At 33.8% G+C, this 26,860-nt stretch overlaps 3 protein-coding genes and 1 long non-coding RNA gene across 5 annotated transcripts; 2 read left to right on the top strand and 2 right to left on the bottom strand.

Annotated features, from left to right (window-relative positions):
* Positions 1 to 128: 128 nt before the first annotated feature.
* LOC108207936 (SMR domain-containing protein At5g58720) lies at positions 129 to 8,750 on the bottom strand. The gene is made up of 11 exons (XM_017378383.2): positions 7,907 to 8,750; positions 7,671 to 7,696; positions 6,456 to 6,578; positions 5,590 to 5,675; positions 3,138 to 3,370; positions 2,827 to 2,903; positions 2,681 to 2,737; positions 2,165 to 2,232; positions 1,985 to 2,091; positions 1,793 to 1,863; positions 129 to 635 (listed from the first exon to the last, which is right to left on the bottom strand). The coding sequence occupies exons 1-11, from the start codon at positions 8,466 to 8,468 to the stop codon at positions 513 to 515; spliced, it is 1,533 nt and encodes a 510-aa protein (XP_017233872.1). The 5' UTR covers positions 8,469 to 8,750; the 3' UTR covers positions 129 to 512.
* A 555-nt stretch (positions 8,751 to 9,305) lies between these two features.
* On the bottom strand, positions 9,306 to 12,604 carry LOC108207938 (inositol 3-kinase). Its single transcript, XM_017378386.2, has 2 exons — positions 11,455 to 12,604; positions 9,306 to 9,851 (listed from the first exon to the last, which is right to left on the bottom strand). Exons 1-2 carry the CDS (start codon positions 12,307 to 12,309, stop codon positions 9,567 to 9,569), a joined length of 1,140 nt encoding a protein of 379 aa, XP_017233875.1. The 5' UTR covers positions 12,310 to 12,604; the 3' UTR covers positions 9,306 to 9,566.
* Positions 12,605 to 14,467: 1,863 nt separating this feature from the next.
* LOC108207937 (vacuolar cation/proton exchanger 3) lies at positions 14,468 to 18,226 on the top strand. Its single transcript, XM_017378384.1, has 12 exons — positions 14,468 to 14,764; positions 14,852 to 14,919; positions 15,019 to 15,047; positions 15,202 to 15,398; positions 15,497 to 15,712; positions 15,829 to 15,954; positions 16,057 to 16,173; positions 16,252 to 16,305; positions 16,392 to 16,508; positions 17,713 to 17,806; positions 17,889 to 17,946; positions 18,041 to 18,226. Exons 1-11 carry the CDS (start codon positions 14,495 to 14,497, stop codon positions 17,915 to 17,917), a joined length of 1,317 nt encoding a protein of 438 aa, XP_017233873.1. The 5' UTR covers positions 14,468 to 14,494; the 3' UTR covers positions 17,918 to 17,946; positions 18,041 to 18,226.
* Positions 18,227 to 21,395: 3,169 nt separating this feature from the next.
* LOC135150790 (uncharacterized) lies at positions 21,396 to 23,713 on the top strand. 2 transcript variants are annotated; one of them, XR_010289064.1, is made up of 4 exons: positions 21,396 to 21,823; positions 22,579 to 22,649; positions 22,746 to 22,882; positions 23,040 to 23,713. It is a non-coding gene; the product is annotated as an uncharacterized LOC135150790 (long non-coding RNA). The 2 variants fall into 2 exon arrangements; XR_010289063.1 differs by having other exon boundaries at positions 22,579 to 22,882.
* The last annotated feature ends 3,147 nt before the right edge of the window (positions 23,714 to 26,860 follow it).

Below are 26,860 nucleotides of genomic sequence, written 5' to 3'. Positions count from 1 at the left end.
GCTCAGTCCGTCTGATGGTGCTTAACATGTAACCCTGATAATACTTACATGTACTCCAGCATTGTAATGATGCGCAGTGCCAGTGTTTCATGACAAATAACACCCAACCATTCAAAACAACTTTCCAACACAAGAAATGCACAGAATATAATTGATCAAGCTCAAGTTTAACCAACTTTTTTGTACACAATTTGATATTATCAGGGAAACACTAGAATTAGATTGTCCATGTTGCAGAATCTTCTTTGAGAATCTATGCACATGTTACACAGTTGTCAACATTTTTTTGAAGTTCCAGAACTAGGAAATGAGGAAAGAATATCTGCAAAAAACTGGCATCCAACACCAATACTCTATGTGTATATCTTCGTCCAATGAGGTAGTATTATCCAGCAAATTTGGATGTGACACAAACAAGCACAGGATTAAGATTCAGATCCTTCGATTTTCTACGGTCCAGATATTAACACAAGCTTTACTGCCGTTACTAAGAAGAAACTTAAGAAACAATACTATTCAGTATCACTATCTGTATCTAAAAAACCAAACTCAGTCTGTCCATCAAGCCTAATGAGTAAAGTTCCCCTGTTCTCCTCACTCCATTGAATACCTTCTTTCTGCAAGAGATTAGCAACCTACAGGCAGCAACTAGCAACTTCAGCTAATGATAGTAACAATATCATCTAATAGTTATTAGAAAAAAATCCCTGTATACAAAACAACAGCTCGCTACTTTCTAAAAAAGTTGAGCAAGCTTGGGCGTTGTTTTACAAACAAATAAGAACACACTTAATGGTTGCCTAAATTAGCTGAGTACATTATATAACTTAACACCGACCTTATCATTAAAGCTGGTTATCATATTTAGCTGTCTTAAGTAACTGCAAGCCAATAATAGTTTACATTCATAGTCTTGCTAATACTGATTACTGAATAATTTAACTTTTCAGGAAAGCTGCTTTCCTTTTTGGAATAGTTTAAAAGAGTTTTAAAACGTGTCTTGTCTAACTCAACTACAATACTACTTTAAGATATGAAGATTTCATTAAAAAAAATTCAATTTCTCAAATAAAATATGTTATAAATTAAAACCTTTCAATCCTATACACAGGTGTAAGCAAAAGCGAGCTCAATCCAAAAAATCGATCTGCACTGTTAATTTTAGTTCGTTTTGTTCCTTATAGAAATCAGTTTGGCTTTATTTGGACCAAACCGAATGGCATTAGTCTGGAATTTTCGCAGGAAAAAAATCATGGTTGAACTGAACCAGCTGAGCTTTAGGAAGTGAAATGTATGTACACACAGGTTAGTATCATATACATATATTTTTATATTTATAGTGCTTAGTTGCAGTATATATGCTTTGCGCATGTGAAGATATAATGTAAGCGTATGCAGTCTATATTATATGCATGTGATGTTATGGTAGAAAAACTGATGTTATTTAGTACGATTGTGCAATTATATAGTATATAATAGAACAGAAGCGTGTTTCTTCATTTACTTTGTCAAATTCGTAGTCAAAGCTCAACATTTCTACTTCAACAAAAATGTTTCTAACTGTTTTGCAAAGATTCTGTCTATTCCAAAACCAACACGAATAGCTAATTTCCTAATTCGGGAACTGAACCATGCTCCATAATTAAGAATAAAGAATAAACTCCTGATGTGCTACATTTATATTGTCAAGATAAGCTTTTTAACAAGTCTGCAACCCATCGAGGCATTGATTACATTAGTCTAAAAACCATGATGATGAAGGATAAAGAAGTGAGCTGGTTGAGAAGCATACCGATTGCTTCAGCTTTGACTTTCCCATACCATGGGTTCCACATCCAGTGATAACTCTGAACCACCGCACAGCTACAAAATATGAATGTAAGTAAAGGAAGCAAACAAACAATTACTACATATTAAACCATATTAATAGGTCCCACAAGTACTATTAGAAACCAGAAACATAAAATATATATCAAATGCTTACAGCGGACATATGCACCAAATAACAGGTGAAGTTTAAGAAGTTTCATTGCTTGTTTGACATGTTGTCCATGTAGATCAATAGTAATCACATTCTCTATGCTCTTGTTTCTACAGTACAGTCGGCGATATTAGCATAGTAAATTTACACAAAACAACTTCCTTCTGCAAAACAGTGACCAACCTAGCTTGAAAGATATCTTGGCCTGCCTTCTCATCTGCCTCTCGAGCAATTTTATTATGTGTCCTTCCCTGAATCGATGTTAAAAATCATGTCAGTACGACCAATTGTGCAAGGAAAATTCGGTATTTTGACCAAAACAAGCTCCTAGTTAGACAATGACATGTTTCAATTCGACTACAGAAATTACAATCCTTGAGTTGGGCATTCACGATAGAAGCAAGGGCAGTATCTAATACATATAAGGACCAAAATAAATCATTTTCAAGCAGTGCATCCAATTCAAGAATCCTTCAAGTTCCATGCATATGTATTAAAAAATCTACAATCTTGATCATTCAATGGTAAACTGTTAGAAGCCTAAATATAACACATATAGCAAGGATGCATTAGTTCATCAAACATGTACCTGAAACAGTTGGGCAAGTACATGATGGATGAAAATTGAAATATATAAGTGAAAAGCTAAACATGTACCTGAATGCAAAACTTAAAAAGAAAAAAAAAATCATATATCACCTTCTCAGACATGTAAGCTGCATAGTCACGTTCGCCCTTCGAATATGCTGTGGCTGCCTGCAGGAAAATGCAGTACCAGTTAAAAGCCAAGTCGTTTGAAATTCTATATGACAAGCATAAATTAAAACATATCAACAAAATTCTACCTTCTGATAACATGATTTCATCATATCCCAGTGTTGCCTGGCAGATTCTCTACAAACTCGATACTCGTCTCCTTTAGCTACAACAAAAACAGTAAAACAGTGTACTACCAGGGACAATAAATACAAGATACTGTACCTAATTTAAACGGGCAATACACCAACACTGAAGGACAAAAGAAAACAGTGTAAAACAGGACAGTTAAGCTATGCATATAATGTACATGGCATCTCATCTGCAACTAACGTGATTGCAGAAGAATACAGAAGGCCTGCAAGCTAAAAGCACAAAAGGACATGAGCAGTAATAATACCATGCACATGCATCCTTTCTTCATCATTCACAGAACTGCATATCTGGGAACTTTTGCCTAGAGCTTCCATTTTCTTAACTACGTTCCTCCAGTTCATGGTACTAGGTTTCTGTTCAGAACTCTTGGGTGTATTAAACAAAGATTCTAAAACCTTCCACGGCAGTTCTGATTTAGAAACTTCAGCGCTAACCGAAGAGGGTGCTTCTGAACCAACAAGCGCACTGTAATAATTCCTGAAGCAAATAGGAAAATGACATTCATTAAAATTACTCCGTTACCACCCAATCATAAGTCAGATTTCTTGTAATTCTTAAGACAGCATATGTACGAGTGCGCACACATTTAATTACATATTCTGAAAAAATACTGTCAAGCTGATGTAAGAAGTCTAACAAAAGGCTTCAAATGCCAACTATACTTCATCACCAGACAAAAATACTAATAAAGCCTTGGAAGTATACAATTATGGCAACTTCTAAAAATGTTCTTTTAGAATCTCAGCTAAGTCAAGCAAAAGAGAACACTATGAGCTGCCTTTTAGTCTTAAAGATCTTGAGAAAGAAGAAACAACATAGAGTTACACAAAAAAGATATCAGAACCCCTCAAATTTACAGTGAAACCTTGATAAATGAATTGGATTGGTGAATAGCTAATCAAATGAATTATTTTTTCGGGTCCCTAAATTTATTAGGAACAGTGTATATTAAACCACAATAACTGAAAACATTTTCTGAACCCAAAGGTATTCATTTATTTAGGATCAACTTTAATAAAATATTTTAGTGCATCAAGTCTTACTGCTTGAAAGTTGTTATATTAACTAAGATCTAAATTCGTGAACTTACCACTGGTGCTGATGTATTTTCATTTCAATCATTGATCAGTTACATAATAATAGTATGTAACTGCTATTAGATTACTAATCTCTAATGAGCCAAAGGGGCCAATAGGCATATTGAGCCACTATACTGAAGAACTACCAACTATAGCCATGTTTCAAGTATAACACAAAGCTAAATTATTATTTTTTTGCTCAATAGCTAAAAGCTAAAACCTACTTACACACAAAAAATAGCTAAAAGTTAAATAGCTAAAGACTCTTTACTTAATTGGTCTTGAAAAAATGATGACATTGTAGATCTTAAGACACCCCCTATAAGGACCTAAGCCCACAACCAAATGCACACAGAACCCAAAAACCCAACACAAGTCAGTCTAACAGAACAAGAGTTGATAACTTACATTAGTTGTTGACTTGTACTAAAAGAGGGCTCAAACCTTTTACGTCGTTGTCAATCCCACAATCGAATCCACAACCCAACAATCCAACCCACCATATACCGGTCCCAAGAGCTAACAACTTTTTTATTACATTAGTTGTTGACTTGTACTTATAAATGCTCAAACCTTCTTCCAACAGATGTGGCATGTTACACTCCCAACCAACTAAAGCAACCCAAACTGAAACTAATGCCTTACAGTAGATACTCAAATCCCGAAGAAGCCCAAATGAAAGGCATATGCAAATTGAGCACTAGTTGAATAACTTGTAAGTACGTATATTTGCGTAAACCCTGCTATACAGACGCTATCAACAATCATTTTAAAGCCACTGTTGTGTGGTATTTAATACTGTTAACCATCTTTGAACTCAGCTACTTTTTTACTATTAAAATAAACTGGGCCATTGGTATTAGTTGACATCTGCAAAGTGGGTTTCCAGAAGTGGTTCTGCCAGATTATTTGGAAGTGTTCCAAAATTTACTCTTCTGTAAGTACATGGTTAAAGTCTGTAAGTTAATATTATATGTCAATATTAACTTTTTAAAATTTGCATTCAGGACTCAACTTGGGCCTGCTGATTTGACTTTAATTGATTAGGGTATGAATTTAAAATCTAGATCATAGTGTCATATTATCGCCTACACCTTAAAAGTTTAATGATAAATTCAGCACTGCTCATGATAGAATGAGCAATATGCTTCATGACTTAAAGTTAGTTTCACCATTTACAAAAAATTTCTACGTGGTTACTGGCATAATGCATAAGAAATATGCCATCTCAAGCCAAGTACATGTAAATGACTGACCATACCGTAATGATTCGACTTTGAAAATAGATAAATGACACAATTAAACTTAAAATCACTATAAGTTAAACTTTGACAATATTTATCCAACACGAATGGTCAACCTAGATAAAGATATGCATTCTAGAAGCGCATACTGAGAATTTCTTCAAAATAATATTTTTTCTTGCCCTCAATTCTTCAAAAGCACCTCCTCTTATAGAAAGAGACAGAAAGAGATGATTATTTTCTTTTACTTCAGAACTTCAACCTTAATTAACACAAACAAAAAACAGATTTTTAAACCATGCTCATCAGAAAAATGTGATCCTTAAATTGAACATTTAAACTGTAAGCAGCAGCATCACATAAAAACAGTTACCTGCTATTATAACCCACAGGCCAGACATTGTCCTGAAGTTCACTTTCAGATGAATGAGAAGTCGAGTCAGATGTTCTATCTATAAACTGTACACATTTCAAAATCAGTATTTTCACCAGATAACATATATGGCTTGTATATTGTTACTCCTATCACTGTACATATATCATACTTCAAACTATGTAGTGTATTAATTGTAAAAAATAATATTACCACAACTAATAATTTATCTTTTACATAAATTTCTTACATGCTGATGCTAAAAGATAATTTTGAAAAGCCAATCTGCTAATAGAACTATCCTAACTGTGATTCGTAAATACCTTGAACTTGAAGTTATAAAATAGTTTACAATTTAACATACACATCAATGTAAGATATGATAGTCTCTGTATGACCTTCCATGTGTGTTGGAGGGGGTAGCAACATAACTTCCAATGGTAATGAATCATTCAAGTTATGTACTCGATACAAATTTTGAGCTTCGAACTTTACATAGGCATAATAAAATATATATGTAAAGTCCAACATAATTAAAGAACAGAAGCCTGATGGATGATTAAATTACAAGATGTGTTTGAAGATGCAGAAAAAATAGATATTATATGCAAATACATAATTTTACAACACATAATTTAAGATGTCAGAACTTCAAACCTTTTACTACTACTTCAAATACTACTTGTATCTCTTTTAGAACATATATATCATAATTGAATCCATGACCAACTAGATAGCACCATCATTAAAAAAAAAACAGAAAATTTCTCATCAATCATGATCAATTTTTGCCTAGGGAAATGACGAGGTCACTAAATAAAACAACTTCAATGAACACACACCTTTGTAAAGATTAATGAACTTACATAGTCGCTAGATTCGAGAATGGATCCTGTATCTTCTGCAATGTTATAAAAATCCTCAGCACATCTGCCACTAGACGAGTGCTGGATTGAGGAAGCAGATAATTCAAGCAATACACTCAAAGCCTGAGAAAACTAAATGTTAATGCCTATTTAAGCTGACTTGATGTCTTACTAAGATAATTACATAAACCTGCAGAAGCAGATAATTCAAGCAATACACTCAAAGTCTGAAAAAACTAAATGTTAATGCCTATTTAAGCTGACTTGATGTCTTACTAAGATAATTACATAAACCTGCTTCAAAGCTCATACATACATCAGGAAAAAAACTAATAGTAAATTTAAAAATACCTGGTCCTGTTTAGTCCAATCTACAAATTTTCTGAACTTCAATTGTATATATAATACTTACAAAAAAAAAAAAGCAAAAATAATTGTAAATATTCTCAGGCAAGCAGAGAATGCAGAATATGACCAAAAAAAAGAAGAAGAAGAAGCTGAGAATGCAGAAGTGAGAAGGCATTTCAAGAAGATCGCCATAGGAACTAAAATGAAGAGGGAAACCACAAGAAATACAGAGTCAGCCTAGGATATGAAGCAAAAATATTGTGCAATACCCTATAAAGAAGGGATAACAAGTAAATAAAGTTATAAATTTGGTCCATTGCATGTAAAAATTAAATTGGTAGAACATACTTTTTTGAACAACTTATTTTATTATGATTATTTTAAATAAAAGTCCATTTCAACACTCAAATAAATAAACTATCAAATTTATTTTTATTATATTATTTTAATAACTCAGAAGTCACTTGTAATATAAAATTATCCAAACAGACAATTTAAACTACACTTATCACTTTAAGTCACTATAAGCCATAAGTCATTGTTTTACGCCTACCCAAACCGGCTCAAAGAGTAACACGAGCAAGGTAATTCGGTCATGCTTTGTCTAATCTATTAAAAACAGTGACAATCAAGCAACGCCATAGATAAATAACCTGTACAAGTTGGAATACCGTTTGCACTCGCTATTAGCGACCACTTAAGAGTTAAGATATCCTTCAGATGCAATGGAAGATGATTAATTGTAAATATAAATAAAATACATTTCACTTGACTTCAATTAGTAACTAGAATAACATAAATATAACTAAATAGTGAATTTATTCAAGCTTGTCTTACAATAAGTGAATCAGAGATCAACGTTTTTACCTGTTCAACATCATATTTGCACTGACCTGCCAAAATTTTAAATTAAAAAAATACAGTAAATTCTCGTATCACGCAGCTTTTCACCAAATAACTCACATCAATAATATGATAATCAATGTAATGCATTTGCTCATTTACTTTGACAAAAAAAAAACTATAGCTATAACGCCCAATCACATTAAAATTATTTTACTTCTCTAAAAAATAATAAAATTCGGGGAAAAAAAATAACTCACAAAGCACATCTCTAACCACGCCCATGCTCAATTCACAATCGTCCCCGAGCATCGAACACAAAAACTGTTCCAACTCCTCTTTACTTGGACTCCCATCACCAACACATTTCCCTTTCTTCGTGGCCGAGTTCACATAATCCTTCCCTAAAACCGCGGACACCATCCCCGTGGCAGCCACAACCTTCTTCTTAGGCCTCGCCTTGACCACATCAACAAGCGGTCCACTCTTATTCTCCCCACAAAATTCAGACCCTGAACTCGAAGCAAAAATCTCCGAACTCGAATTCGAACCAGAAACCTCAGAACTGAAACAACTCCCACTGACCGAGCTGGAACACGACACAGCCCGATCATCCAAACCACCTAAAATCTCCGCAGCTTTATTCACATCACCATTCGCTTGTTTGTAAGCTAAACTAGCTTCATCTACAGAAACAGAACTAAAAGCCTCCATTAAACAATTCAAAACCCTGGTCTCTTCCTTTTTTCGATCCGTTTCGACCTTGTTCTCTCTTTTGACTTGCTTGGACGGCCGCGATCGCTTCTTCTTCGCGTGCTTCATATCTATAAATCAACACCTATAGATACAAAGCGATCAAATGATGATTGGCGTTTGACTTTGGGGAATAATTTAATCGGAAACCCTAGAATTGAAAAAAAAAAAAGGAAATAGATACAACTATAGATACAGAATATATGAAAGGATGGATCCAAGTTAGGTTTTCAAGTTCCAATTGGAGAAGAAAACGAAACCCTAACTTGGAGATTGGGGGATCAAAAAGGGGAAATAATTAGAAAGGAGGAGGAGAATCTGAAATATAGTAAATATTATGATACATGTCCCCTCATCATTAACGGTCATTTGCCTTTTATCCCCCCACTTTTTTACGGAGAAGTTAAATTATTTGACCGTTCGGCCGTTCCCCACTCGGCCACTCAGCGGTGAAATATACTAAGAGCCATTTTATACCAGGACTCTTAATTTTTTTTATTGCATATTATTTCCGAATTAATTAGTCGGGAATACGTCACTTTGTTATTTAACAAATACAGTATCTATAGGTATAACTCCTTTTTTATTTCCTCCCTTTACGTATGCAACTAAAAGCAAACAAATACAACCTTCTTTTATACAATTTACAATCTAAAACAATTTTTTAAAAAATTAATAATTCTTTCTGCCATAAATGATGTTGATCTTGATAGCATCTGTTACAACACTCTAAATTTGCAAAAACAAATAATTAAAAGATGATATTTTACAAACTATTTTAAAAAATAAATGTATTTTGGTGCAATTTTTCTTTAAAAAGTTGAATATATCTTTCAAAGAAACCCTATTTCATATTACAAAATATCGAAAAATATAAAGCTAAGAGTACATATCAAAAGATATAAATACTTCAAAAGAAATGTAACCATTGCACGAGTATTAAATACACTGTGGAAAGGAAATTCTCCATTACAAAGATGCATCTTAACACATAATTTAAAGTTACAAATCCAGCTATTGCAATTGCCAGGGTTGGCTTAGACCTCTCTCCTCCTGTACCTACAGTAGTATTTTAATTGGAGACACCTCTACTTATTGATATTTAGATATTATGTTGTAACAAAAAGAAAAATCACAAGGGGTAGGATGATTAAGGGGGCTGTGTTTTCATGGATTAGTTTCAGCTGACTTGATTGGTTCTTTATACATACTATTGAGTAATAACTTCTGCTGGCCAGGGCAGTGGAGGCTGTTTCCATGATCTACTTTCAGGGTACTCTGCGGTTCTCCTTCAGAAGCCTGAATGGGACATGTATGCATTGATTTTGCTGTCTTGAGTGACAAGAGGAACTGTTCGTGACCTACAGGCTTCATAAAGTTATCTTCGTCATCGTGCCTCTGGGTGCGGTTCATACACTGCACTTTCCTCCTCTGCACCTCACTTCTAACTTCCTGCAAAAAGAAAAAGGCTAATAAGTATATAACATAAAGCACCAATCGGAAGGCATATAGTTCTTACACATAGGGCTAGCCGGGGATCCATAACCCACCACTGCCACCAGTGGCAAACCACTCTTATTAGCAAATAGCTGATAACTAGTTTGATTAATTCTGGACTCGTGGTTGGTAATTTAGTCACTATCCATAAGCGTTTGCAATTCAATCTCATTTATTTGAATTGCCTTTATTATTTAGTGCTAGATAACATCTATTGCACGTGACATACATACATCGATATCATTTCAGACCTGTAAATATATCAGATCTCCCTGTACAATACAAAATCGGAAGGCATCCGCACTGTGCTGGTTGCACTTTTTATGTACTTTCAAGGTGGATACACATAGTCATACATAGATAATTCTGCATTTTTTTATTGCATAAGTATTAGATTTTTATTATTAAAAACAATTGTGAGGGTATTATGCACAACTAATATTTGTACATCTCAAAGTTCATGTGATAGCCAAAACACAAAACCTTGTGGAACAAAGGGAGTACATTGTTTCCCCAGCACAAGCCAGACAATTACAAGAAAACTTTTTTACTTCCCAGATCCTCATCACAATGGGAAAGAGGCAAAACGAAAATATCGGTGATACATAACATGAAAGGAATAAAATGGCATATGAAGATATCAACAGATCATAGTCAGCATTCAAGCATTTAGTGCTTAAGCAAAGGGATCCGTCTGCTTATATACTGCAATAGGGTAAGAGAATGTATATGGAACCCTAAAAAAGGACTCGCTGCAGTATGTTCCAGAGTTTTTCTGGATAGAAGTCATAAAATTGATGGATCTAAGGGAAGTAAAAATAATCTCATTTCATTTTCCCAACTAAAAAGTATTAGAGCACATACAGGAGAGAAGATATATATATTCTTTTTGCTAAATAGCAAAGATATATTACTTCCCTATCATTTATGCTTCTCCTTATTTCAATTTGGGGGCTTCATTAGTTTACACATTTGGAAATCAAAGCCCTATCCTAAATATAAACAAGCTTTTACACTTTAAAACATGAAAAACATGAAAGGAGTAAAGCTGCTACGCAATCAGATACAGTTTTGAAGCAATCGAGCTATAATATGGGAAAAGCCAACCATATGTAGGCTAACAATCCAGTATATTCCCACATAACATGCTCCAACTGGTAATTCTTGGTGCATAAACTTAAGAAAAATAAAAGTTACCAATTTCAAACGAGTGTTCCACCAAGTGGCTCCTAACAAAAGAAATATCTAACCATCCAAGGACAATTTCAAAAGTTCTACCATGGAGTCTTAACACAAGATTACCAAACATCAAACTGTAAAACATCTATCTCCAAGCACTTGCAAAGTTAGCCTACAGTTCATTTCTTATTACGGTATAAACTTCCCATTAATTGCATGATCTCTTCATCATTCCCAACATAGATCGAGAAAGGAATCACCTTACTCGTATCAAAAGCAACATTTAATAAATAGCCCATCAACACTTACTAACTCACTGGACACAATCAACCATGATAAGAACAGAGAATATTAAAGCACTTATAAACAACAAAATTACCTCAAACAACCTAAAGTCCAGCTTGGGAAGCCCAATATGACTAACTGTCACGGACCCAAACAAATTCCCAAGCAATGCAGCATCCTGCACCACTAGACCCTGAACCAATCCAGCAACTAGGCCACCTAAAAAACTATCCCCTGCACCAGTAGGATCAACCTGCACTGTTGGAAATGGTGAAACTTTCAACTCCACATCCTTCCAATAAACGGTACATCCCTCTTTCCCATTAGTCACCACAACACAACAACACTTCCTCACCTCCTCCAAATCCATAAACAAGGCTTCCTCAGCAGAAGCCTTCAAGAACCCAATTCGCGGCAAAAGACGATAAAACCCCGTCTCATTCAAATTTACAAGACTCACAGTCCCATCAATTGGATCAAAAACCCTGATCAATGCTTGAATATCAACAAACACAACATTACAAATATTCACCATTTTTTCTAGGGTTTCTGGCACAATCTCTCCCCCAACTCCCACAGCCATCCCAAAATCAAACCTCAAATCAGGCAAATCCGAAGGGAAAATCGGGTCACACGACCCGACCCGCTTCAGAACCCGATCATTCCGAGCCGGTTCTTCACAAAAATAGGCATGAAAAACAGTAGTTTCACACGAATACGAAATCAAGGGTTTGTGATTAACAGCATAAGCAAAATCAGGACCCACTTTACAAACATAATCGGCAGGAATCTCAAGACCGTCGAGCACGGCGGAGATAAAAGAGGCGGCGCCGCCAAGACTCTCGGCGATAACGACTTCGTCCTTGATGAGAACATCGTGGCAGTAATTACCGGCAATCAAACCTCGCGGAGAGGAATTAACCGCTAAAGATTGAATCTTTTTCACCATGGGGAGATAAAAATGTGAAATTTAAAACGAAGATGATGAAATAAATTGGGAAGATGAGGGAAAAGGTGGCGAAAGGGGACAAAAGATTCTGCAAATTGTCAATACAGAGATGTCAGAAGGAGATAAACATGGACTGCGTAATTGTATGTGTAAATGGGGTGTGTGTACGTGCATGAGAAGGAGGGCAGAGGAGAGAGGAGGTGGGTGATGGTGATTGAGAATCCAGGGGAAGGTGAGAATGGAAGCCATTACATTGAAGTGCGGTCCTATGACAGATTTTAGATTTGATTCTCGTTATACTTCGATTTACCTTTTTTTGGCACTAAATTAGTAAATTTTGGGGTTAATTATCGAGTCGTTGGAAGTGGGCTTAGTGGGTGTTTGGCAACATGAGCTTATGGCTTATTTACGAAAGAAGTGGGCTTCAACTTTTTCTGGAGTGTTTGGCTAGCAAATAGAAGCACTTAAAAAGGTGCTTGAGAAGCCAGAAAAATAAGCTAGAAAAGCTAGCTTTTTTTTGATTTCAAGCTTCTTTATAACTTATAAGTTACGGGTATTCAAACACTTTTTGAAACTTATAAGCCTAAACTAACTTTTCATTTATAATCCACTTCTTTACTTTAAGCAATAAGTCACTTCTTTTAAGCACAGCCAAACGGCCCCTTAATGTATCAAGTTCGTTACTGAACTCAAAACGGTATTAAGATGGTCACTGGTCATAAATATCAAACAGATATCTTAAAATATAAGTTCAAGCAGTAAAAATATTATTTATAAATTTTTACACATTATTTTTAAATGTTTATAACTTTTAGTATTTAAAATAATATAATTATATTTTATCAAGTTTATTTATTATTTATATTTTATTATAAAGTTATTTTTTTGTTTTAATTAAAAATAATAATAAATAAACTTGATAAAATCTAAATATATTATCATAAATATTAGAAGTCATAACCTTTTACTTGGTTTAGGTAACATTCAAAAATAATGTGTAAAATTTTGTAAATAATATTTTTACTGCTGAACTTATATTTCAAGGTACCTGTTTGATATTTATGGCCACTTCAGTGACCATTTTGATACCGTTTTGAGTTCAGTGATCAATTTGATACATTAAGCCCATTTCAGTGACAAACTTGATAATTAACCGTAAATTTTGTCTATTAAATTTTTGTTAGTGTAACACTGTATATGCAAAAATTCATTATTATTAAGAAATTCTGTTCTACAAGTCGGTGATTAATCATGATTAATCACCGATCAATCTATGTTCCCTTATTTGTTGAACTGATTAAATCTTAATTGGATTAATCTCGACCAATTTAATTATTTTTCGATTAAATCTTGTTCTGTCACTTGACCGATTATTTTCGATTTTGACTTTTTATGTAGAATTTAAAAATTAGTGGATATAAATTAAATTTATAAAATTCTATATGTAGCATGTGATCATGATAACACTAGAAAAATTGTATTTTTTTTCTTACTATTGTTTCTATCCGTGTACTCTCTTAAATCACATTTTATTTTTGCACTATTTTTTCTTTGTGTACTCCATAATATTACATTTTAAAATACTCTTCATGTTTGTATATGTTACTTATATGTTTTTTTATTATTCATAAAATAATAATTTAAATATGAGATCAAATTCCTTAAAAACACGTAGAAGTCTCCAACAAATAATTTTAATTGTTATAGTATCCAAATCTCTTCATTAGCAGAAAATCCGAATCGTGTATAAATATATTCTTCCAAAATTAAATAATATGATAGGAAGTGTATGAATAATTTTGATTGATGATGTTGATTTTAGTTTGATACTGAGATTTAATTTGCACTCACATATTTTTTTTCAATTTAACTTGAAGTAATTTAACTTGAAGTACAAGGGCATGTTTGTAATTGGACAGGAATAGATAACTATGCTACATTTATATTTTTGTAAAAAGAATATGCATTAATGAAGAGTGATCACACCTATTTTGGAAGAATATAATTCATGCAAATGATACCCGCATTAAAGTGATCTAAGTAACTCATGCAAAACAAAGCTTGCGAAAATTCCAGGAAATTGCACTACTCTACCCGTTGTTACACATACAGTATTTATGTGACTGTATAAACTGTGCTTCCCCTGCATATTCTGTTGTGATCATACAAATAAATTTCACAAAAGATGGGTTCACAAGAAAATATTACCTGGGATGTTGAAGAAGCTGGAGAGATCAGGGTTTCAAGCAGGGAGCATCATTACCGGTCGGCACAGACCTTATCGGCTTCATTGTTGCGAACGAAGTCCGACCCTGAGCTTGTTAACAAAGTTCGGTTTCGGTGTCTGAAGAATTTTGTAGCTAATTTGCAACAAGTGATATTTGGAACCAAGCTTATTGTGTTATTTCCGGCAATCCCTGCTGCAATTGCTGCCGAATCTTATAATTTAGGAAGAGTGAGTGTTGAAATAACATTATACTGTCATTTAAACATTTTATTTATCTATTTTGATTGCGTTTTGAAATTTTCAAATGATTGTCAGCCTTGGATATTTGCTCTGAGCTTACTTGGACTCGCTCTACTTGCTGAACGTATTAGCTTTGTGACTGAGTAAGTTCGGTTCAGTTTGATTTCCGCCTTTATTTTATATATGTGAAATGATTCTTGATTTTAAATGCTAATTTCTCTCTTCTTTTTCGATTGCTGTAGGCAAGTTTCATTCTACACTGGTCCAACAGGTATGTTCAGCAAGAAACATGCTTGCATGAGTATCTATTCATCTATTCATGTGATTGATATTTTCAAAATGTTATTTGTACTGTCCTGATATTGTTAATTTGAGTTTGGCATTCGACATGAGGTGTAAACTTTAACTTTGCAATATATTTGCAGTGGGGGGACTTTTGAACGCGACCTGTGGTAATGCAACAGAGCTGATTATTGCTTTATTAGCAATACGCCAAGGGAAAATTGATGTGCTAAAGTATTCACTTTATGGTTCTGTTCTATCGAACCTTCTGCTTGTTCTTGGAAGCTCCCTTTTATGTGGAGGATTGGCAAACCTATACAAAGAGCAGAAATATGACCGAGTAAGATATATGTAAATTTATGAAGATAAAACTGATCCAATTGAGCTAAACTGGTTGTATACTTTTTTTAATTACTTATTCTGTTTGGAATTGAACAGAAGCAGGCTGATGTGAATTCATTGCTTTTGTTTCTGGGATTGATTTGCCATCTGCTGCCATTGATGTTCAAGTATGCTATAAAGCCGTCTAGTGATCTAGTGCAGGGATCAATTCTTCAGTTGTCTAGAGCAAGCAGCATTGTTATGCTTATAGCATATGTTGCATATCTCGTTTTCCAGTTAAAGACTCATCACCAGTTGTTTGAAGCACAGGAGGTGACTACTAAGGCCCTACCATTGTCTTAATTCCTGAAATAGATAAGTAAGGGGCTCTAATACCAAATTGTATTCAGTTAAATGTTATAATATGGTATCATGGTGGTTATTGCCAGGAAGACGAAGGTAACAAGGAAACAGAAGAGAAGCCTGAGATAGGAATCTCAAGCGGACTCGTTTGGTTGGTTGGTATGACAATTACAATTGCTCTGCTATCAGAGTATGTTGTGGGTACCATAGAGGTATATATACTATAAAATTAGCACTGATCAAAACTTCACTGTTTCAACAAAATAAGTATGCATGTGATCATTCATGGAGATGTACTATACTTTCTTCATCAGGATGCATCAACTTCTTGGGGTATTTCTGTAAGCTTTATCAGCATTATATTGCTCCCGATAGTTGGAAATGCAGCAGAACACGCTGGATCAGTCATATTTGCATTCAAGAACAAGCTGGTATCTTGCACATTCTTGACCTCAATTACTTCATTGAGCTACTAGGTGTTTCATGACCCTGACATTGTAATCATACAGGATATATCTTTAGGTGTTTCTCTGGGGTCTGCTACACAAATTTCAATGTTTGTGGTTAGTACTCAGTCTAAGGATTTCTTCATTGCTACACTAATCAGCAAGATGTTGATCAAACATTGTTGTCACTTCTTTCTTCTCAGATTCCCCTATGTGTGCTTGTCGGGTGGATCATGGGCATCTCAATTGATCTTGATTTTGGACTCCTCCAAACTGGTTCGCTTGCACTTGCAATTCTCTTGACAGCCTTCACATTACAGGTTTCTATCGACACCCTCTAATTAGAGAAACCGTACTTACTCAACAGAATAACATGTTTAGTGTTATACAATCTGTGCAAAAACCAACAATACAATACGTGCGTTTGTGTGTATGTGACAAAACAGTAGGCGTAAGGAGACAAAACAGAACGAAGGATATATGAACAGAAATCCGAGTCCAGTGCGTAACTGTCTCCTTAAAGCGTATTTCGCCCTCACCGTGTGTGATGAACGATCGCCTCCCAGGATAAAACGGATTGAACGATGCAGTAAGCACCTTCGACGAACAAGAACAAGACCGAGAACTATCACCGACGCGGCTAGGGTTTTGGATGCGAGAGGCTGTGTGTTTTCGTATGCTATCACCGACGCGGCTAGGGTTTTGGATGCGAGAGGCTGTGTGTTTTCGTATGCCTAAAACCCTAAGCTATAATGAATATATATATGCGATGCAAGGCTTGTGCTTTGTAATTAATTAAAACACGTTAATTAATTAACACGGTTATAAATTAAATCCGAAATCAAATTGGAATTAATTTAAACCAAACAATTAATCCGAAATCAAATCGGAATTAATTTCTGTCAATTTAATTGAGCCCAAGCCCAGTGGAAAAATAAATTCAGCAAAACTAGTACGTAATTCTTCGGGCCCAGATTTTGCTGCATTCGTGTCCGCAGGTCGCACACGCGGAAAAGCCCGAGGCTTGCCTCGAAATCCCACAATTTGCACCCCGTGCGCACGTAGGTGGTGGAGCATAACACACTAACACAAGTTAAACACTGCAAGAGTGTTCTACTATATAAACCCATTAAAAGCCCATATTCTTTTCTATGTGGGATACTAGCTCTCTTTTCCAATTTTCCACTACCAAGGAAGCAACTTTGGATCATCACAACTCATCCATTCCTTAGTCGTTTTGAGTGAATAAACATGCATTGGAAAGCTCTCTCGGAGGAGAACATAATCCCAGCATAACCCGCCACGAGCACGTAGCCGAGCCTCACTCAAATTGGTGCTCAAAATGACAAACTTCCAACATTTAGTTCATAAGCCATTATTATTGCTTAATTCTATTGTGATCAGTAGTTGACACAACAAGCCTAGTTCATTACCACAGTCAGTCACTGAATTTATTAAATTTTTCCATTCACTTATATATAAAACCGCGCCCTTATAATCTGCTTCCCTATCTGATATGAACAGGATGGGACTTCACATTACCTGAAAGGAGCGGTTCTTTGTCTTGCTTATATAGTAGTTGCTGCTTGTTTTTTTGTTCAGAAACTTCCTACAAGCAGTGAGTGCCTATAGATCAATACCATTTGCTAATTACCAGCACAATCATCATAAACATAATTTACTAACAACTCTATTTGCAGATCATATAGCTAGCAGGAACTCGGCGTAATCTTCAAGCCTGAACATCTACAGATGCAGGTCAGTACTAAAAACCAGTTGTTCATCACATATCATATTTTTAAAAACTCGAAACTGCATTCTTCATACTTAATTTCGTTAACACATTTTACAGAGAGGACCGTGCCGCGAAAGATCAACAAATAAAACTGGAGTAGAGCCTGGTGAGACATGCTGAGATCAAGAGGCATTAGTTGATGTTGTACAATTTTTTTATTTTCATTTTCGTTTCTTCTTTGTGTTGGTTTTTAGCTACTGCGGGTTGTTTTATAAATTACAGAGATGAATAAAGATGTGTATTCCAGAATGTAATGATGAATGAGTTAGGAATAAAATCTTTGAATTATCTTTCTATAGATTTGAATACAAGTTAAGTAGAATGGCTAGGAAATTATTCTAGATCTCAGACAGTTGAGAATCTAAAACGAGAGGTTGAAGAAACGGATCCATTCTTGTTCATGTAAATAATACTATATAAACTCACACAAAGATTTAGAAAGATACAGCAGTACTTAAGTCCAACCAAATTGTTGTACAATATCTATACATACGTACAGCATCGTATCTACTAATAGTCAATTGATGCTTGGGCTCCTATAAATTAAATGTTTTACCTGGCAGTGTAATATTAAACGGGTCACAACTCACAAGCTATGATTCTTTTCTCTTTTCTGAATAATGAGTAATTATCTGTATACAGAGGATAAAGGATATGTATAAATTAAGAAGACGATGTAGCGGAATTATAATTTATAAAAATTAGTTGATATACTATCTTAAATATCTATCTATATTATAAAGCCTGTTGCATAAATACCATTAAAATGACTATGTCACCCACATTTTATCTCCCGTATTTACAATTCTGCCATTGAACTATACGGCTCTGCATACGTTCAAACCATCCAAGCCACTGATTCCCTCTCCATACTCCCACGTGTCGTTAATCCCTTTCTCCGTATCTGTACCAGCTGAGTAGATGTATCTACTTTCAAAATCTACATTCAAAATCAGCGCTTATGTTTTTTGGGTAAAGTTTCAACCTCTTCTTGCGTCTTCCCTCTTTTCAATTTGGTTTCGAGATTGCATATGTACTGATTTATTGATTTGTGTAGCTTCTCCGATGTGGTTGTCTGAGCTTTGATTGATGGATTCTGTGGAAAGGTTTAATTTGAAACAGGTTGCTTCGGAGCTCGATTGTGGATTTCTCTAACCCATCTCTTCCTTTTAAAATTTTGTATATGGTTGGTTTGTACATGTTTTGTGCTCCTTACTGTTGTTTCACTATATTTGTTTGCATCTTTTAAAGCTCACGTCGATGGAGCTGATTGTTGGAATGAATCTTCATTGTCTACTCATGGTTATGTATTTCCCACATTCTTATCTCCTTTAATAATGATCTGGTCACACTTTTTTGAGTTTGTGTTCATCGTTGTGTTTGATTAAATGTTTATAAACTAATTTTTTGGGATGTACCTGATATGTGTGAACTCTTAAATATAGGAATTGTAATTTGCGCTCTAACTGTTTGATGTAATGCACAACACTAATGTACTTCCGTCACTGATGTGAGGGGCTGGTGGCCGTATAGAGCTGTTACCACTCTTGATTAGCATGATACTGGCTCAACTGAGGTACATTGGCTAGGTACAAGACTAATGTTTAAGGGTTCAAAGAATTTCACTATTGTTAGTTTGTATATGCATCTATGTGTGGGTTACTTACACGAGTATACAATCTGTGTTGCAACTATATTTTAATCACTGATTACTTTTTTGGGATAAATAATTACAGTTGCTGCTGGCAAAGTTTCTTCGTCCCTTTAATTTTTGCTTGCTTATTAGTCTAATCTGAAATGCTCCTTTCGTTGTATGCCTCCTTCATTTTGTAATTGATGGATATATTGCATATATCTTTATCAAACTGGTTAGAATTGAAGGAGCACATGAAACTGCTACATTAAATAGGTCTCCACCAAATTTAATTCACTTTTTTAAACTGTGTTAGTTGGATAATACACTCTCACATCCAGGAATGGTATGCGGTCATTTCGTGTTCTGGATTTTTGAGTTTGGATATGCTTTATTATTTAAGAAACTGTGTGAGGAAAAAAGAACACTGGCAATAAGTAAACTTGACTTGACTATTAGTTTATAGTCGTTCGCATTAAGTTGTATATATGTATTTGTCTCTTTTTAAACTTGAGACATGTTTCAATTTGCATTTGGAAAAGAATAATGCTCTGTCCCAACAGGTTGGAAAAAACTACTTAAGCAGAGAATGGAAGCAAGAACTAATCACATTTTCTGAGTTTCTCGACAGGATTCAGACCAATGACAGTACTTTTTCTGTCCCTACTTTTAAGCATGCATATTTTCTGATGTGTATAAGTTGTATAGAATTCTTGCATTACATGAATTTATTTTTGGATTAATTTTATGAGGGTATGATATTAAGGATTCCATTTAAGTTTGATTCCAAACAAACATAGAAATCAAATATCTTAATTCAAGCAAGGGAAGTGGGCAAGAGATGGACAAGTTCTAATCTGATTTGTTATAAGGATAGAACTAAATGTTGTACAAGCAACAAAATTTGTGTCCGACGCAATTAGTAAAGGCAGATGTGTAACACATGAAACAAACTGAAAATGATTCATTCTCATATGTATTTAGCATCCTCTCAGTCTTGGTAGGATCTCTCAAATCTCTAATTTGTTTTTCAAATTGTATAAACGTAGGTGGAACAACTTCTGGGATAAGACGGTTTACCAATCGGCATCTAAAAGAACTTTAACAGACTTCAATTTATTCAGTAATGGGACTTTTTATTAGTTAATTAATCAATAATAGTAATAATGCATTGCTAGAAAAAATCATGTTTCACATTCATCCAACTTTAGTATTGATGAGAGTAAATTTTTTGTAAAGGTTGATTTGGACAACATAGATGAGAAGCAGTTTCCAAATATCCAGAACCTGGAATTTATGGACTGCATATTGGAAGAAGGTGATGCTATATATCCCCCCAAAATGGTGGCACTATGTCTGATCTCTCACCACAAGTTTATCAGTGAGCTTTCGGTGGAGCGAACTGGAGAATTCAACACCCTGATTTTTGCAATGTCTTGCCGCCATTATTACGCCAAGATTTTGGCCCAACGATTGGAAGTTCCTGACTGGTTGGTGTATCTTTCTTCTCCATCTCCTTCCCTGATGAGCGTTTCTTAGAACAATTATAGCTGGGTAATTCTGTAGGGATTCCCTTCCAACATTTTAGGCAAATGTAACAAGGTACTTTTTTTAATATACCCAGATTTTAATTTAATCTTAATATATTAGGCTTTCGCTTTCTACTCCTTTAATGAGAGTATATCTACTCTCTGTCATTTTGACACCGTCTATTGCACTACATGCTATTTTTTTGTGGAGTACATTTAGCCGCCAAGCAGCCTCTCTTAGTTTGGGAAAAGATTAATTTTGAATTTTTTGAGGAGTAAATAGTTTTCTTGCCTTTGTCTTTTGCTCTGGCTTGCACAATATTTTCCTTTGACCAACTTTTCTAAGCCAAAATCACAAGACTAGGAAAATAACAATTGGAGTTTATGTGTCACCGCTTTTGTTTGTCAGTATATTGTCTCCATTTCCAATTGTATTATTTTTCTTAATGTATAAGTTGTTATATAGAATTCTTGCATTACATGTATCATTTTCCTTAAGTCTGCAGTCTCATTTTTCTTTTTATTATTAATGCAGATACCTGAGTTCCAGAAGGACATTGTTGTCTCATACTACTGTTATAGTGGTGGTGGGAGCTTAGGCCGATTAATACTTGGTTTGGTCATGCAGGGACGGTGACACCATTGGACCATGATCCACACCATAATATACTGGCTCAGGTGATGATGGAATTGTCTGCAAAGTGTTGTTATAGTTCTGCTGTAAAAGGTTAATCATAGAATTAAAACATGTGAATTCTAGCCATTCCAAAAATCTTACTTAATAACTAATGTTGAACGTACTGGAAACCTACAGTTTTGTGCTATCTATATTTGTCTTGGGTTATAAATTCGCAGGATCTGCACAAATAAGTTTGCATGGTATTTATTGGTTTATTAGATGTGTTATTCGGCTCATTCTTTTCATCAGCTTAGTTGAAGAAGTTTTAATTATGATCAACTGCAGAGCCTTACTAGCTATAACAATGGATATCTATATGAAAGTTGTCATAATTGCTGTTGGAATGGAGAAAGGCCTAATGAATCCCCAGAAATTCAAATCATAAGTTGAGAGTGCTTTATATATAAAGTAGCCGTCAAGTCTTGATTTATTTGACTAAAAATGATATTATAATTGTACTCTTTCTGCTTTATTTCTCCTGTATTTCACAAATGATGTAGAAACCTACATATTACTACTTTATTACATGCATTGCATGTATAATAATATTCTATTATATAATTTTTAATGAGAAATTCAAAAACTCACTTTTTTCAACTAAATAAGTAAATATATATAATTTCAATCAGTTTATACTATTAAAACTTGATAAAAAATTAATAATATTTTCTATTTCTTATAGATTTTAATAATTGAAGTAGATAAGGACCTGAGGAGGGCTAATGGCAGATTTTGATTTAATTTGATTATACAGAAGGAATTGGGTGTTCTATGGGATGTTGATTTGTACGGAGAGTTGCTCAAAATTGGCGGTGGCAAAGAAAGGTACGCAGTTTGTTTTCATTATCATTTACTTGATATTATATCTTAGGTATTTTGGTGATTGTTTGATAATTGAGGATGACCGCTTATTTTAACAAGACAAAGTGGCCAGAAAAGGCTCTAAAGGGTGAAGAAGAACGGAAGGATTTTATTGCTTCACTTCACAAGTGAAAGACAGAGCTGTTTATGGTCCTTATTGAGAAGAAGTTGCTGCCTCTACGGTTTGGTGTTGCAAAGTAAGCTACTGGATTATCTAACACCTGAATGTTAAATTAGATGCAATTGAACATAATAATGGATTCATCTAATAACATTTAATACTCAGTTTGTTATACTAAACAAAAACAGTGGCATGATTATGAGGTTTATATGGCCGTTATGCAAATTTTGCAGATTAATTGATCAGGCATTTGCAGAAGGAGTGAAAGTTGCTATTTGCAGTACTTCTAATGAGAAGGCGGTATGCTTCATCAGGTTCTTAACTTTTGATGTGTAATAGCCTAATAGGTTTTGTATTTCTTACTTCTTATAAAAGGAAGAAATGACCCTTACGAAGCTAATATAAAATCTTGGAAAAGATGGAAAATGAAATCATGTTATAGATAAATTATATTGCTTTACTTATGCTGGTTCTGAAGTTCCACTCGGAACTCCAACTCCCACCAACTTCCCATGGCAGATACCAAACCATTCTACTCATCAGGGTAAATCGATATTAATGTTTTCCGAAAATGATATTTACTTATACTGTTATTATTTTGTATGTTCAAAATAATGCTCATGATTTTCCAATTCTTATTTATACTTTTAGGCATTTTAATTTGATATCTACAATCAATGTAAATTATCGACTTTGAATCTTACAATGTAGGTTCCAAAATAATATTTGGTGCTTGGACTCCAGCCAGACATCCAAGTCATGGAGTAAAGAATTCAATTCAAGCACCAGGTATTTAGCTTCTCAGATGCTGAAGCTATCGAAATGTCTGTTTTATATGTGTTGGAGTCGTCATTGCAGAAAAAGGAGTGTCAATATTCTTTTTTTTGAATAATAATTTCCTGCAATAGAGGTATGTTAATGCACGTGCTGAAGCTGCAATTGAGGCATGCAAGTTTACTGCCAAGTTAAGAAATCATCATCCATTACATAATTGTGATAGTTTAGTAATTGATGTCACTTAGCCGCTCATGCCTTCACATAATTTATTCTCACATTTGATCGACATCAGACTATAGAGATTTCTGTGTGGGCCTGATGTTTTTATTTGCTTTATGTAACAGAAAAAGTTTTACGATGTATCTGTACAAATCCATCCGTATCAAGAAACTTTACAAAGTTGGGGATACATGGAAAACACGCCATCATGCTACAAGAATTAAAAAAACGATTCAGCCTTCTACAAAGTGAAAGTGTGCAAGAAGAGGGTGAAGAGATCATTTAAAGGGATGAAAATGAACAAAAGCGGTGATTTGAAAAGAAGTAGACTTAAAAGTGGCATATGGTTTCCCCATAATGTTTTTTTACTCAATATCAAAGACTTTGTCTAATTTTGTTAATGTCTTCGTCTAACTTTGATTAATTTTGTAAAAAAATTTATTGATTAAATTTTATTATGTTTTTCAAATACATAATATTGATCCAATCCTATAATAAAAATTATATTATTTATTGGTTAACAATTAAAAAAATATAAATGTGCATAGAATGTACATTAAATTCTTTATATTTCAAAACCAAAAAACCGAAATTCTAATCGCAAGCAAAAACTTATCGGCAAAAATACAAGAAAACAGAAGAAAAATAATAGCAAAAAATAAACAAACAATTTATTAACATAGAAATTACTTATCAATTTATTAATTAATTGAATACAATTATAGATTTATTGTAAAAATTTTGTTTTACAAATATAAAATTTGTTTGTCGTATTGGAGAAAGAATTTAATTGTTCCACCCGCAACGCGGGCAAACATACTAGTATAAATTTAGCCGGTTTATGGTCACTGAGTATTAACTTGCATTATTTTGAGCTGTTTGCATAAATTTAAAATAATGATAAATATATATATTATATTTTTTGTTTGGATAATTTTATATTATCTGTGATTTATAAATTATAATATTATTACCTCCCTTGATTTTTTTACGTCATATTAGTTTGTGGTTATTCTTTTACACTTTATATCTGATAAATGCCTTAACCTGCCGCAACATGTACATGCCATTCCTAATACTGAATAGCGATTGGTCTGCTGTTGTTAATCTTAAAATCTTTTTGTCTAATATAAACTTTAATGATCGAGTAACAACAACCCTTATGATTATAAGCAGATCCATAATCAAGTTTATGCTAATTTTTAATCAATCTTCTGCAATTTCTCCTCGTCAGCATTGTTCATAAGTTTAGTGTATGCATGTTAGCATGTTCAGACCATAATAAATTTATTTATCTTGCGCAACTTTGTAGTACTAGTAGTTGATAACTCTGGTCAAACTACTCTATTCTCATCATTCCACGCAACACAGCACAAGCACTTGCGTACACATATAATTACGTATAAATTTCACTTTCAGATCAAACAATTTTAAGAAAAATATTATGTACTTAAATTCTTTCAGATCGCGGTGTTCTAGAAAAAACCGAACTAAAAATGAAGAATTTTTCACTCTCGGCCTTATAAATACCATGCATATATACGCACACATACATGCATATAATAAGGATTAACAATGGAAATACTGTAATTATGAATAGAAATTGGTCTTCTTATAAGGTGTTAATCATTACTTGAACTTGCGACTACATGAAGCATTGACGTATTCTTAATATTCAAAGGAGAAAGAATGAAGAGATGATGCCAACACTTAAATAAAATAATTACTTCGGCAGTGATATAAAATGACTTCTAGATCATATTGTGTCTCCGAATCCGAGTTGTAATAAGATAATGAAGTTTTTAATAATATTAAAGTCATAATATTTTAGTAAATTATTGGGATCGAAGAATTATGAATGGCAATGATATAACTTGCTGATGGGATTAATGATTATACAATTTGTAGCCACAACAATCGTGCTGCTCGTGTATCCTGAGGTATTTGTATATTAGGTTTACCACCCAAGCATGAATGGAGAAACTTTTTAACGATTATTAATTTGAGCAACTTGAATGACACGCACATAAAGCACGGTTTTATTGGGACAGGACCAGATTGATATTTTCATTTCCAAGACCAGCGAAATTTAGGGCGGATCCAAAAGTTCTGTTTTATATTTATATTGTTGCTGTTAGTGATTTTGCAGGCTAAAAATTATCTGATAATTAATCTAAAACAGAATCTCCTAACATTATATTTTAGCTAAAAATTTATTTTTTAAAAAAAGTGTTCATATTTTTGGAAAAATCTGTTTTTCGGCTTTTATCGTCTCGCTATAAAATCTTAATAAAAACAACTTATCTTTATTATAAATAAAACTATCATAATATTATCAAACAAGAATCTAATTTTTGCCCCAAACACGAATACGGTCTTTATCAGTCATCCCAAACGAACATTAAGACTCATTTTTTTTTTTACTCATTTATAATAAATAAATATTTATACACGTGTATATACATTAATATAAACATTTCAATAAAAAATATTATAAATTATATGTATCGATCATTAGCATCTGATGAATTTGAATAACTTTTAGAGACTATTACTAGACCGTGCAGTTTATTGCGGAGTATAAATTGTAAAGACCAGTTTAAAAATCTCATTAATCCATAACAAATTTAGTGAATAATAGAATTGACAGTAATCTATCAAAATGATAAGATTACAGAACGTTGTATTCGCTCTCTGATGGTTGGTTCTAGAAACTGTACACTACTTCTAGAGATTACCATTATACTGTCGTTGTCACGTTTAAAGGTTATTTTTATCACGTGTGAGAAGAAACAAATAAATATTGGTCATCTAGCAAGGTATTTAATTTTTGGAATCATGAAAAATTTAATTTTCATTCGATTCTGATTTAATCATGTTTTAACCATCTGATTTTTCAAATTGAATATAAATAATATAGAATCAAATTTCCGAATTCTCTGATTTTCGCTTAAACATTTGAACCGTTAAACTTTCGGATTTGAGACTATATTCACTCCTGGAACCTGGTTGCAAAAGTAAAATTTTTAACACTTCATCCTCGTACTTTTTCCAAGAA

Source organism: Daucus carota, chromosome 2, assembly GCF_001625215.2.
Source record: "Daucus carota subsp. sativus chromosome 2, DH1 v3.0, whole genome shotgun sequence".
NCBI lineage: Eukaryota > Viridiplantae > Streptophyta > Magnoliopsida > Apiales > Apiaceae > Daucus > Daucus carota.
This window is presented reverse-complemented; position numbering and strand designations above follow the sequence as displayed.

What these genes read in the sequence shown, in the direction of transcription:
- LOC108207936 (XM_017378383.2), bottom strand. Translation starts at nt 8,468, where the DNA reads ATGAAGCACGCGAAGAAGAAGCGATCGCGGCCGTCCAAGCAAGTCAAA. An exon ending in CCTGTGGGTTATAATAGCAG is followed by an intron (nt 3,371 to 5,589) that starts GTAACTGTTTTT and finishes TATTTGCTTCAG; the next exon opens with GAATTATTACAGTGCGCTTG. An exon ending in ATTTGGTGCATATGTCCGCT is followed by an intron (nt 1,864 to 1,984) that starts GTAAGCATTTGA and finishes CATATTTTGTAG; the next exon opens with CTGTGCGGTGGTTCAGAGTT.
- LOC108207938 (XM_017378386.2), bottom strand. Translation starts at nt 12,309, where the DNA reads ATGGTGAAAAAGATTCAATCTTTAGCGGTTAATTCCTCTCCGCGAGGT. An exon ending in TGGACTTTAGGTTGTTTGAG is followed by an intron (nt 9,852 to 11,454) that starts GTAATTTTGTTG and finishes TTCTTTTTGCAG; the next exon opens with GAAGTTAGAAGTGAGGTGCA.
- LOC108207937 (XM_017378384.1), top strand. Translation starts at nt 14,495, where the DNA reads ATGGGTTCACAAGAAAATATTACCTGGGATGTTGAAGAAGCTGGAGAG. An exon ending in ATTCTACACTGGTCCAACAG is followed by an intron (nt 15,048 to 15,201) that starts GTATGTTCAGCA and finishes ATATATTTGCAG; the next exon opens with TGGGGGGACTTTTGAACGCG. An exon ending in ATGTTGTGGGTACCATAGAG is followed by an intron (nt 15,955 to 16,056) that starts GTATATATACTA and finishes TTTCTTCATCAG; the next exon opens with GATGCATCAACTTCTTGGGG.